The sequence below is a fragment of the Aspergillus undulatus genome, assembly GCF_047715775.1.
Source record: "Aspergillus undulatus strain CBS 261.88 unplaced genomic scaffold BDV17scaffold_20, whole genome shotgun sequence".
NCBI classification, from domain to species: domain Eukaryota; kingdom Fungi; phylum Ascomycota; class Eurotiomycetes; order Eurotiales; family Aspergillaceae; genus Aspergillus; species Aspergillus undulatus.
Window position 1 is genome coordinate 218,726 of NW_027396624.1, and position 11,647 is coordinate 230,372.

The window sequence follows — 11,647 nt, forward strand, 5'->3', positions numbered from 1 at the left end:
GAGCAGCGTCAAAAAGAAGAGCAGCGTCAAAAAGAGGAGCAGCGTCGAAAGCGTCCAGTCACTCGACTTGACTTTTCGCAAGCGTTTGACGACTTGGAATCAACAAAGTCCTCTGGTCAGTCATATTCTCAACTACCTCTACCACCTAATATATCTACACGGCAGGATTTTGACCTAGAAGAGCAAGAAGAGCAAGAAGGACAAGGAGAGAAAGGAGAAGAAGAAGAGGAGCATCATCAGGAAGAAGAAGTGCATCAAAAAGACAACCGGCGTCAAAAGCGACCTATCACACGAGTTGACTTTGCACAAGCTTTTGATAAATTAGCTCAACTGCCCAGGCCGCCTGATATTTCTACACAGCAGGAAAATGATCTAGAAAATCCGGGAACAACGATTGGGAAAAGACGCCACTGGGGAGATGAGGAACAACCAAATAAAAGGCTGAAACTGGACCCCAGCCTAGAGTTTGCCTTTCTAGTTCGGGATAGCGACGGTCAATTATTCATTTTGAAGAAATTGCCCCTCGATCAGGATCTGGTAACGTCCTGGGCTAAGCAGCGGTCCAAAGAGAGAGGGGCAATGTTTTTTGATAAAGGTCACAGAGTGGTGGCGCCACAAAATTGTTTTGCTACAGGCGTTGAGGATGGTTCTAGTACGATTGAGATGAAGGAGCCGCCTTCATAATCACCATCAACCTACGGTCGATAGATGAATAACCCTTACCGACCTATAACTGGATAAGACGGCAGTCAACGGCTCTAAAGCCACACTTCAACACAATCAATTAATTTAGATCACAGCAAGCCTCTGAGCTTTATTATCTTGTCAGGGGACATGTATCCATTGATCTTAATATATAAATTTTTATATTCTAAACGAGACAGGAGGCCAACAGGGTTCTCAGGACACTGTCCACAGACTGGGTTTCACAATTATATGACTTCAAGCTCGAGATTTTGATCTAGTGATCCAGACTGTCAGAATACAAGCCTTAGACAGGGGTCAAATTGAGATCATGATCTGTGGATCGTGATCCAGGCCCGTTGCCGATCAACGAAACGCAATCCAACCTGGCTCACTCTCATCCGCGGTTGGGTGTCCAAGGTCTGCTGTCCGATTTACGCCGAAGTCTCATGATCGAATAGTGGTCATCGAAAATCAAAATCATGGCTACCTTGCCTTGTAATTCGGTGGCCGGATGGCCGCCTAAGATAACTAACTAGTGGCTTACTAGATAATGACTAAGCGAGCTTGAAAACCCCCCCTCCTTTTTAGGGCAGGCGGTATTGAGTGGCAGTATGTTCCGACACCTCTTGCGATGCTCCGGGGGAACTTTGCAGAAGTCTTATTATCGCTAGACAACAATATGGTCTCCCATCTGCCTGAAGTCACGAATTTGTTATTATGAAGCGATCGCATTCTTGCTCTTCTTTGGCTTCACCAGTGAAGCAACAAAAGCCCTATCATCACAACACATCTCTCACATTTGATGCTCTCAAGGAGCATAACAAGGAAACCCCGCGTCTCTCCCCTTTCGCGCGGTTTGAAATGGCTCCAGAGGGAAGCAGCACCTTGTCGGACATCCCAATAATTCCTCCGCCATCTACTCGCTCTTCTCATCGAACTCGGTCCAGCAGCCCCTCCAGAATAAGCGATGCACAGTATCGGGGTGGTCATCTTAGACGCGCAAATATATTTGTGGACGATGAGGTGCCTACAGACATCAGCACTTATCTAAATGAAAGGGTCTTTTATGACTTGATAAGTGACGATTCTAAGTTGCGCACCATCTCGGATAAGCTGTGGAGCAAGTCTAAGGAACTTGTCAGGAAACCATCAGGGGAGGCTGAATGGACGGAAGCCTTGCATATGGCCATTGACGAGTTGAGGTTCAAGGGGCTTGAAATCGTGCGTAATCGAGGTATGCTATCATTTCCCTGCTATTGTCTTGAACTCAGACGTCCACATGCTAATGTCATATGAAGACTGGCGCGGAGATCTAAAGCCTCCAATACATAACCCTCAACCTAATATCCCGCGAAAACGGAGCCAGCTGCATGAAACTATACAACATTCCTCTACTCAACCATCTGAAATCCCTGAATTGCGGTCTCCGTTACCAACCATCCCCGTATTTAAGCTAAAGGATCCGCGTCCAGATATATGTGTTGGCCTGTCGGATGAAAGCATAATAACCGCTTTGGAGCCCAGGAAAGGCCTCAATGCTGCGAGAAGCTTTCTGCTTGATTTGCAAGATACCTCCAGTCTTATCAGTGATCCACATGTCACGCCACTGGGCCTTCGATTCCCCTTTCTGATTGTTGAGGCAAAGGCCGGTGCAACTGGAGGGAATCTCTACCAGGCGCAAAATCAGGCCGCAGTCAGTGGCTCAACCGCACTTCAGATTCTTAAAAATATGTCAGATCTGAATCAAGGAAGTCGAGAGGGGATCGAGGAAGGCAATGAGCGCGAGCAAGAATTCAACCTAAAGCTGGCTTTCTCTGTCATTACTGAGGGGCCGATCCACGAATTATGGCTCCACTTCCGGACGTCCAATGAAGACTTTTGTATGGCATGCGTGGGAGCTTGGAGAACAACTCTGAAAGACGGATCCATGGATCTCTTACGCCATCTCTTCGCAGTACTGAGATGGGGAGACGGTGAATTTCGAAATACTATTGTGGGCACACTCCAGCTGGTATGACTGTTATGACTGAGAGGGGAACGTCGAGCAGAGACTGCAGTCAGCCCCGAGAATCAAGCCACTGTACCCAAGGAGAGAAGCAAGAAGCAACCACCAAGAGTCAAGCCACCCCAGCGAAGGCGCTCCGGAAGCCATGAGTGAATGATTGGGTCTCACGTCCTCCTATCCACAATCTTCAGGCGCAAGCGACAGCCCACCCTATCATTTCTTGCACGGAGACACGCCAATCACACCAGCATCTTGTACAGTGCTTCCTGAGCCAGTAGTTTTACTGGGACGTGATGAGGAAAGCATAAATATAGAACTGACGGAGAATGACTGGTGTTGGAGTTCATGAGAGAGTGAGAGAATGACTGGGTCTCGTATCATCCTGATACCGTGAACTGTGCTTCATGGGCCAGTCATTCGGTCAAGGCGTGATGGCCGACATAATTATAGATTTCACGGGCTATGAGTCTGCCTTGCACTCAGGTATAAGTAGCATGCCGTTACCCCTGATGTTTACGATCAAGACACAATCTTCTCACCATCTCTTTTATTCCACTATGTCTGAATTTACCAGCTTCTTTGATGATGCCATGGACAGCGTGAGCAACCAATGGGTTGACTGCCAGAGCCCTCATATGCCTGAGTTCACCATCTTCTTCGATGATGCCATGGACAGCCTGGGCGACCAGTGGGTTGACTGCCAGAGTCCTCATAAGCCTGAAGATCAGGGCAAAGATTTCTCGGTGGCATCGTGGGATCCTTACTGGAATCAGGATCTTGATGCAGGGGCAATTTCGTTCCCAAACAACAGCCCCTTATCCTCAACCGAGGTCTCGTCTATCGTGGAACCCGCGCCTCTAGATATGACTGGATCGGATGATTCGCAGCTTCCTTGGAATCCATTATGTCTTGATGCGGGCCCAGATACTTCCAAGGGGGACTTCATGCTTCTACCCTTGAGTGATAATGAACAGTTGGCTCATGGTATGTTATGCCTCCAATTGTTTAATGGGATTGATTCGTTCTAACCTCTATAAAAACACTTTAGTTATGGCCGAAACAGTTATGGCTGAAATCACTTCTCTTAAAGCGGAGTTCAAGTTTCTGAAGACCCTATTGACACAGACCTCGAATGGGAAAGGCGTCTCCGGGAGGTCCAAAGCCCGAAAGACAATACAACGATCCAAGGGCGCAATCACAGGAAAGACGCCGGGGAATGAACAGGGTCCCAAGTTGAGGAGATCAGGGAGGAAGCGGTCTGTCCCTAACTATCGCCATTGGACCTGGCTCCCTGACGATGAATGCATTGTGATTGATGATTAATTAGAAATTTGTTCTTTGTGCTGTCTGTTCTTCCTGGTCCTGTATACTATTGGTTGCTTAACTAGTTTCGGCGCTAAGGTCTTATGGGCCACGCTTCCTAACCATGGCGGCACCTCCAACTGACCGTTTTTCTTCATCGATCCCTTTGTGTACGCTGGTCATGGTTAGCTTGAGAGCGCGCGATTATGCCATAACACTGGGCCTCATTATTTACGCTGAAGTGGGTGGTTATCAGAAATCATGGCTCGCGGATCGATCATCGCTATTGGCAAGTTGTGGCTTTTGGAAATCATGGCCTAAACAACTGTTGACTCCTAAAATAAATACCTACCTTTTCCACTCTCCATGAGCGCTTCTGACATTGAGATATTGTGATCTTTCAACATACACCATACCCTTTATACTGATTACACCCATCATTTCCCATGGAAGAATTTGATCTCCGCCGCCTCCAAGCCCTTTACTCGAGGCTTGAAAAACTACCTGTGGGGGGTCTTGAGAGAGAGTTAATTGACGTCCTCTTCGAATACTGCACGAAGAAACACGGCCTAATCTTCTGGGAACTTGAGAGCCAACATTGCTACAATATTTCAGACGTTGCTATTCGTACACTGGCGAAGCTATCAGACAGAGGTCAGCATAATTTATAAAACCCTTGTCAAAAATATGTGCTGATTGCTTCTTAGACTCCAACCTCCAGTCGCAGGCCAAATCGTATCTCCAATCGCAAATCCAGTTGCACTCCAGATCGTATCCCCACTCGAACTCTCACTCGAGCCCCCAATCACCCATGAAATCCTTCAGCGACTCAGAACAGATTTTTTTTGGTAACCCCTTTAGGCGCGAATTGAACTCCCAATCGTATCCCCGATCACCTACGGAGACCTCAAGTGATACAGAGCCGGCGGGTACCCAAGAAGAATCACTTTTTGGTAAACCGTTTAGGCGTGCGCACGAAGATGGCCTTTCTGGGGTACCACTCAATCATTCCCATCAAGATTCTGGTAATCCTTTCAAACAGCAAATCTTGCCCCAAGATGACAGTCCACTAATAAAGCTGTCCTCAGGGAATCTGTTTCCTGGAGCATCACGCAAGCGGCCCCGTGAAGATTCTGACAACCCACCATCTAAACGGCAACACTTGCTATCCTCAGGGAAACTTGAGCATCCCCATGAGAATTAGACTGTTGCCCTTTCAGCCGACCTCTTCCATGCCTGGTCACCCAGACAGTGATTTGCTTTTAGTTTATTTATATATTGAAGTGCTTAGTATAAGAATGAGAAACTATTGTTCCCTTTTTGACTATCTCGCGCAGCCGCAAGATTGACGCAACTCAGATATGGCAGTAACTTAGTATACATTTTGACTTTATTCTGGCAGATAATTGAGATAATTGATACTAAATACAGCGCTTCTGAAATCCGGTGTCACCACTTCAGTCTCTTTGATTTATTAAAGATATAACGCTAGCCCACAACTAGTTAAGATTCGATCTTATAATCTCACATGAGTGGTGGAAGGAGACAGGACTAACTATTAATGGACCAGCGCAAGTAGTTTGAATAGAATCAAAGAGTATAAGATGATGACACCAATTTCCGGAAGCACTGTACTAGCTGAAAATTGCGTTGTATGGCGCAAAAGGGTGCCATGGACTCATGGTGACTCAAATCTATGGCCCTGGACTATATACAGAAACCCATGGTTTAAGGCGGCATCGACCTAGAAAATTATGGCCCAGAAATCTCGGTTTTGTCTATATAAGCCACAATAATGATCTCTTTTGAGTTGACATCCCCGCCAGACCAAACGCCAAAATGAAATCTCTTGGTCAACCATCAAACCAATCTTTGTTCAGCACACCTTGCCAAGCCAGTGCTCCTTCATCTTCATCACAGAGTTCATCGGGAAACTCAGGAAATGAGACGCCTTTATCTGGCTTATTTATAAAGCCATCCAACCAACAAACAAGTATTGCACTTGGAAAAGGTTATCCACGCCTGTTTGACCCACCTACAGCTACACCTGGGGTTTCTCTATTTGGCTCAATGCCACTAGATCCCAGCAAGTCTGTATTTGGCTCGCCTGCACCTGGAGTATCTCCATTTGGCTCAGCGCAACCAGATATTGCACCTGGCACGTCTGTATTTGGCTCGCCTGCACCTGATTCACTCAGCTCATCCGGAAAGCCGTTGGGCCAGCTGGGGACATCCGCATTCTCAAAGAGGCCACATGACGGTAAAGAACAGCTGAACTTTGGACGTCCTCCACCAAAGTATGCCAAGTTCACATCTTCAGCGGACGAGAAATTGTATCATGCCACGATGACATTTATTGAGGAAGCAGACGAAGAAACTGCACTCAAGGCAGCAGACTACTATTACCATACCAGAGATTGGGACTGTATTGTTGACATGCTCTATGAATTTTTCCGAGCAGCACTAAAGCGAAACTATACAGCAGTTATCTGTTGGCTGGTAAAGGCTGTCCATGATCTTGGGTTCGTTTTTGAACTGTTGCTCATTGTTAGTCGAGGTCGAAAAGATGTTGAGATCTTCAAACTACTCATCCAGGCGGAGCGTTCGCTTAACCCCAAGAACGATAGGGAGGATGTTGCCCGTATCTTGAGTCAATGTTTGTATCATGTTTCACTCTCCGATACTGATGAACTACGCACTACCAGCTTGATCCTCGAGAGAATAGAGGAGACGCTTTTACCGCATCAACTAACAAGTGTTATTGAGTATACCGCGTCAGCATTGAGATACTCATTCGAAGAAGGGCATCTGAAATCAGCCCAGAGACTGCTCAGGGTTTCCTATTGCGCGGAGGTTTTGAAACAGTTTTCCGGAGAGCCTGAATTGCGGAGGGAGCTCGAACAACTTCAGGCAGAATAGGGTAAAAAGCAAAGGCCGGTAAGGGCATACCAGACTATATCGAAAGACCAGTTTGTTATATTTTGTTATATTTAGTGTCAGTCTCGCTCAATGATATTCATCTTATATGCTTGAACAACTTATGTCAGGATCAGACAGGCATAAGCGTTTAAGTCAGTTCTATTCTAGGTTAATAGTATTTACTTTACTTGGAAGAGACTAAGTAGAGGCTTCAACTAGGGCTAATATGGATGCAGGAAGATATGGGATTGAGGTTTTATTCTATTCCTGTACTCGTGATAAGTATCATAGTATAATTTTGTGATGGCTAGCTTGGTGGTGCTTGTATGAGGGGAGCGAATATAAAATGTCTTCGCAACCAGGGCAGTCGCAGGGACGGCCCTTGGAAAAGCGTTGTGGCAGCTTGTGGGTTGCAAAGTGCTTCTGCAATGTATCCTTTCGCGCATACTGATACATCCTTGCCCTCTCATGTTGGTGGTCAGAGCGCCCAAGACACACCGGACACTCAAGTCCCGTCTTGCTCACGAAAGGGCCAGTACATTCAGATGATAAGTCCGCGGAGGGCCCGTCGAACCGAATTCGCTTCTGTAACGCCGGTGGCACATTAAGACGATAGAGAGTCAGGCGTAATTCAAGAGAGCGGATGCGATCCTCAAGAAGCTCATCATCAATCACTTTATCCACATCCCTGTTTTTGAACTCAAGGTCTGCCAGCGTTTTCCGCTCAGGCAAAATGTGAGAGGTATCCGGTTCGAATTGAATCGGCTTGCCTTGGTAGTTCTGTTTGATGATGGTATTGCCGACAGTGCCAAAAAATTCTTCTCGCTGTGCCTCTTCCGCGACTCGCAGTAGTTTCTTCTTGTGGACCCTGACTTTGTTGCCTGCTTTTGTAAACTCTTTGTAGAGATCCGTGCCCTTACCGTTCTGCACTTGATGGTGTATTGCAATTAGTTGGGCGCGAAGGTCATCGCGGTGAGCTTTCAAGTTATTAAGCTGTTTGTCTTTCTCAACTTCTCGCTTTCTGGTCTCGCTTAGTTCCTCTGGGGCAGACGGGTCTCGAGTTAAACCTGCGTTGGTAGCGAGTTTTATCAAGGCGTCCCTTGTTGGTGTCCCCATGAAAGCTGACTGAGTATCATCCTGAATTTGGATGTAGTGGGAGAAGGTATCACTCCTCGCGTGACCCATAATAAGTTTCCGGGAGTGCTCATCAAGATGTCCTGTTGACAAGGATTAGCATAAATTGATGACCTGAGGGGATATTCCTCACTGATATTAGTAGCTGCTCCTTTCCGATACTTATACAAGGACCCTGGCTTTTCATGCCCCGCTGACTTAGCAGCGGCGAGTTCAAAATCTCGTAAATCCTCGTATGTCCAAGCTTCGGTTGGTGAAGTTACCCAGTTGCCTTCAGAGTCTTTCACAGCCTTTCGGAAAATGGGCGTCTCTTTAACTCTCTCCGCAATGTGCAGTGGGGTGCTGAGCCGATGATCTGGAACTCTCGTGTATTTCCAGATGTCTCGAGGCTTTTTGATATATTCACTGGCAAATGCACCATCGACTATAGCATACTCTATGATGTCTTGAATCACGCAGAGGGCAAGGTTATCATTTCGTTCAGTGTATACAAATACGGGTCTAAATAATTAGCTGGCTTCAATTAAGGAACGGACTTTGACATACGGAACACCTCGGTTTCTTTTGCCCTTGTTTAGCCTGTGCTTGACTCTCATAATAAGCGTCTGACAGGGCTCTTCTGGGTGCTTGACCATAAAGAGTTCAATATCTTTCCATTTAAGAGCGTCTTTCCCTTTCCTCATGTACCCAGAGGACACAACCAATGTTCCAGGGCGCGCTGTAGTCGATGTCATCATCTTCCTCAGAGTACTCAGCTGTTGGCGGCAACGCGCAGTCGGAAATCGGATCTTAGTAACAGCGACAAGATGATAGGTAGAGAAGAGCAGATCATCGATATTAACGGGTGGCTGTGACTTTCCGCCCAGGTCAAGTTCATATTCGGTGGTAATGGTTGTGCAGACCAGCTAATGTAGTTAGCCCTGATTTCTTCCACTGGAATTGGCTTACCTTCGTCATTCGACGTCTCAGGTCATAGTCGAACATTTTATCCATTTCCTCGCACCAAAACATCCTCCAGTATCGGGCAAAGACCAAGAACGCCGATTGATACTCGACATTATGGCTTTCAAGATACCACCTAAGGAAGCCCTCTATGACTCTTAGCGTGATGTTCCGAAGCCAATATTGATAGTCAGCTGGCTCAAGACGGGACGTAAATCTAGCTCTATTGATTAGCGAAAGTCTTTAGTATATCAGGGTAACAAACTTCTGGAAACTGATTCTCACAAGCCTGATCTTTGCCTTCGTTGGTTCAGCATGAGCACAGTCAACCTCAGGGTCACCTTCGTGTACAAATGCGTTCCAGTCAACAGTAGCTGCTTTTTTTGGTACACCCCTAGGCATCGTGAGACAAAACAAGTCGGTGAGGCCAACTCTGATACCAGGAAGACTTACTCAGGCTGTTTGGCTTGGAGACTGGCTAGCTATTTATTCTCTTTTCGAGATAATCACGATGTACGCGCTGCCTGATTTCCTAGTATAGATGCGAATCATTGCCCTCAGGCGCTAAAGCCAAATTAGGTATAGCGACTTTTGCTCGCGCTGCTCTGCGAAAAGGCCACAAGTTCTACGCTAAAGGCCACGCACAACCGTGTTCTTTTCGCCGTCACCCAGACTTACTCCGTAGACTCATCAAAAAACTCCTCCATCCTCCACGCGATAATCCCGTCCGGCCGAACCAGAAGCGCCTGCTGTTCAGACTGCACCCCATCATACCAAGGAAGCCGCTCCCACGAGGCATCGGCATCGCGCCAGTTCCCAGGCTGGCCATCTAGGATCTCGACCCGGATCTCGCTCAGGTCTCGGTGGACAGCCTTCCACTTGGGCCACTTGGAAAAGAGCACAAATTCATTGTGGCCCAGGAGGTCCCTGATAGACTTCCTCGTTTGACCCTTCTGGACCCAGAAGTGAGGCATGTGGTGGCCTGGGATTGTGGAAGCGTGATACTTGTAGATATCGAATTCGCCGTTTTTGTTGAGTTGACCGTCGTGGTTGGGATCTCCGCAAAGGCCAACGTCGGTGGATGGGTAGAACCAGCCTGTTTCTGCGCCGGGGGCGTGGAATTCGCTGTCGAGCACGCTTTGTGCTTCTACCACTGCGGTGCGGAGCTTTTGATGGTCAGAGGGTGCGTCTGATCAAAGTATGCGCCCAGCGTAGCAATATTATCCTCCGCCGACTGACCGGGATGAATTCCCAAGGCTCTATCCATAGCGAGCGCATGATTCCGCAAATTGGCGAGACTAGTTTCGGCAACTCGAAGTGCAATCGGGCGGCGCTCTTTCTCATAAGTGTCGAGAAGATTATTTGGAAGGTCATTCTCTCCGATTTTCCGGTTCTTTATGGCCAATGCAAGTTTCCAAACGAGGTTCTGCACATCCTGAATGCCCGTATTGAGGCCCAGTGCTCCCCAGGGGGGGACGCGGTGGGCGGCATCACCGACGAGGAAGACTCGTCCCGTTTGAGGAGCGCTGCGGAATCGGTCGGCCACGATGGAGTTCACGAGCCAGTGGCTGATGCTGAGTAGCTCCACTTTGTCCTCGACGTCTGAAGGGATCTGGAGCGTTTCGGCGAGGCGCTTGAGCATGTCCTCCTTCTCGAACTTCCTCGGATCAGCTGGGTTCGTGGCGCAGGCGAACATCCACTCCTCATCTTCGATCTTGCCGTTGTATGGACCTAGATGATAGAGATACCCAGTGTTGATGCTCCCTCCTTTCGCAGGGTCAATAAACCAGGTAATCAGGACATCTGGGTTTGGATGGATCAGGCTCAACGGTGCCGTGATATGCGCAGACACCATATCCATCACGTTCTCTTCACCAGACATGCCGATGTCCAGCTGAGGACCGACTGTCCTCCCCCCATCAGCAGCGATAACATAATTTGCCTCGTACGTCTGAACCTCAGACCTATCCTTGTGGTTCACCGTAACTTTCACACCCTTCTCCACCTCCTGAAGAGCAACAACCTCAGCAGAATGAAAAAGCCCCTCCGGATTCAACTCCTTCGCACGGCGAAGCAAAATCGGCTCGAGCCGAATCTGCGGAAGAACTGTAAGTCGGCACGGACTAAAGGCCCGATATTCTGCCTCGTAAATGCCGCCGCCCCACGCGTCACGCGTGAGGATCTCGCGACGGTCAGGACCGAGACTAGTATACCAAGCCGTCTTGGAGTGCGAGTGGGGAGGGGCAGCCTTGTCCCTAACGGCTTGCTCTAGGCCAAGGGCGCGAATATATTCCATTGTGCGTATGTTCAGCCCGACAGCCTTGGGGTGCTTTGATGTACCCGGGTATCGCTCGAAAAGCAAATGGGGGACTCTATGCTGGGAAAGAGCGATGGATGCCACCAGGCCAACGGGGCCGCCACCGATGATTATCACGGGCACGGTCATGGTTGTAGTTGTGGTCGGGGGTTGTTGAATGGTTGCAGATTTCGGTTTCGAAAATGAAGAGCTTCCCTTCTTATCGACGCGTCTGTTATGGGGCTACTTACGCTAGATGGAGATTTCATGCTATTGGTACAACCACTGGAGCTAAGAAACAACTACCTAGTTGATTCGAACCTTCGGAAGTATAGCCAAACCCCCGCGTAAGAACTAAACTT

General features: G+C 48.0%; 7 protein-coding genes across 7 annotated transcripts in view; 5 read left to right on the top strand and 2 right to left on the bottom strand.

Annotated features, from left to right (window-relative positions):
- The window catches only part of BDV17DRAFT_298207 (uncharacterized protein), a gene marked incomplete at its 5' end in the record, with an annotated part of 3,333 nt that extends 2,211 nt beyond the window's left edge, over positions 1-1,122 (top strand). Inside the window, one exon of the mRNA XM_073763640.1 lies at positions 17-1,122. Within this exon, the coding sequence (XP_073616247.1) occupies positions 17-684 (668 nt within the window). The 3' untranslated portion in view covers positions 685-1,122. The remainder of the gene's footprint in view (positions 1-16) is intronic.
- A 244-nt stretch (positions 1,123-1,366) lies between these two features.
- BDV17DRAFT_74706 (uncharacterized protein) lies at positions 1,367-2,900 on the top strand. Its single transcript, XM_073765074.1, has 2 exons — positions 1,367-1,921; positions 1,986-2,900. Exons 1-2 carry the CDS (start codon positions 1,405-1,407, stop codon positions 2,702-2,704), a joined length of 1,236 nt encoding a protein of 411 aa, XP_073616248.1. The 5' UTR covers positions 1,367-1,404; the 3' UTR covers positions 2,705-2,900.
- Positions 2,901-3,249: 349 nt separating this feature from the next.
- On the top strand, positions 3,250-4,015 carry BDV17DRAFT_290725 (uncharacterized protein; the record flags this gene model as incomplete). Its single annotated transcript, XM_073761975.1, has 2 exons — positions 3,250-3,676; positions 3,741-4,015. 2 exons carry the CDS (start codon positions 3,250-3,252, stop codon positions 4,013-4,015), a joined length of 702 nt encoding a protein of 233 aa, XP_073616249.1.
- A 660-nt stretch (positions 4,016-4,675) lies between these two features.
- On the top strand, positions 4,676-5,267 carry BDV17DRAFT_74712 (uncharacterized protein). The gene has a single exon (XM_073765075.1). It carries the CDS (start codon positions 4,806-4,808, stop codon positions 5,196-5,198), a length of 393 nt encoding a protein of 130 aa, XP_073616250.1. The 5' UTR covers positions 4,676-4,805; the 3' UTR covers positions 5,199-5,267.
- A 797-nt stretch (positions 5,268-6,064) lies between these two features.
- BDV17DRAFT_290726 (nucleoporin FG repeat-containing protein) lies at positions 6,065-6,913 on the top strand (the record flags this gene model as incomplete). Its single annotated transcript, XM_073761976.1, has 1 exon — positions 6,065-6,913. One exon carries the CDS (start codon positions 6,065-6,067, stop codon positions 6,911-6,913), a length of 849 nt encoding a protein of 282 aa, XP_073616251.1.
- A 275-nt stretch (positions 6,914-7,188) lies between these two features.
- On the bottom strand, positions 7,189-9,391 carry BDV17DRAFT_298209 (FluG domain protein; the record flags this gene model as incomplete). Its single annotated transcript, XM_073763641.1, has 5 exons — positions 7,189-8,130; positions 8,181-8,548; positions 8,594-8,952; positions 8,996-9,206; positions 9,255-9,391. The coding sequence occupies 5 exons, from the start codon at positions 9,389-9,391 to the stop codon at positions 7,199-7,201; spliced, it is 2,007 nt and encodes a 668-aa protein (XP_073616252.1). The 3' UTR covers positions 7,189-7,198.
- Positions 9,392-9,663: 272 nt separating this feature from the next.
- BDV17DRAFT_298211 (FAD binding domain-containing protein) lies at positions 9,664-11,435 on the bottom strand (the record flags this gene model as incomplete). The annotated part of the gene is made up of 2 exons (XM_073763642.1): positions 9,664-10,178; positions 10,229-11,435. The coding sequence occupies 2 exons, from the start codon at positions 11,433-11,435 to the stop codon at positions 9,664-9,666; spliced, it is 1,722 nt and encodes a 573-aa protein (XP_073616253.1).
- Between the last annotated feature and the right edge of the window lie 212 nt (positions 11,436-11,647).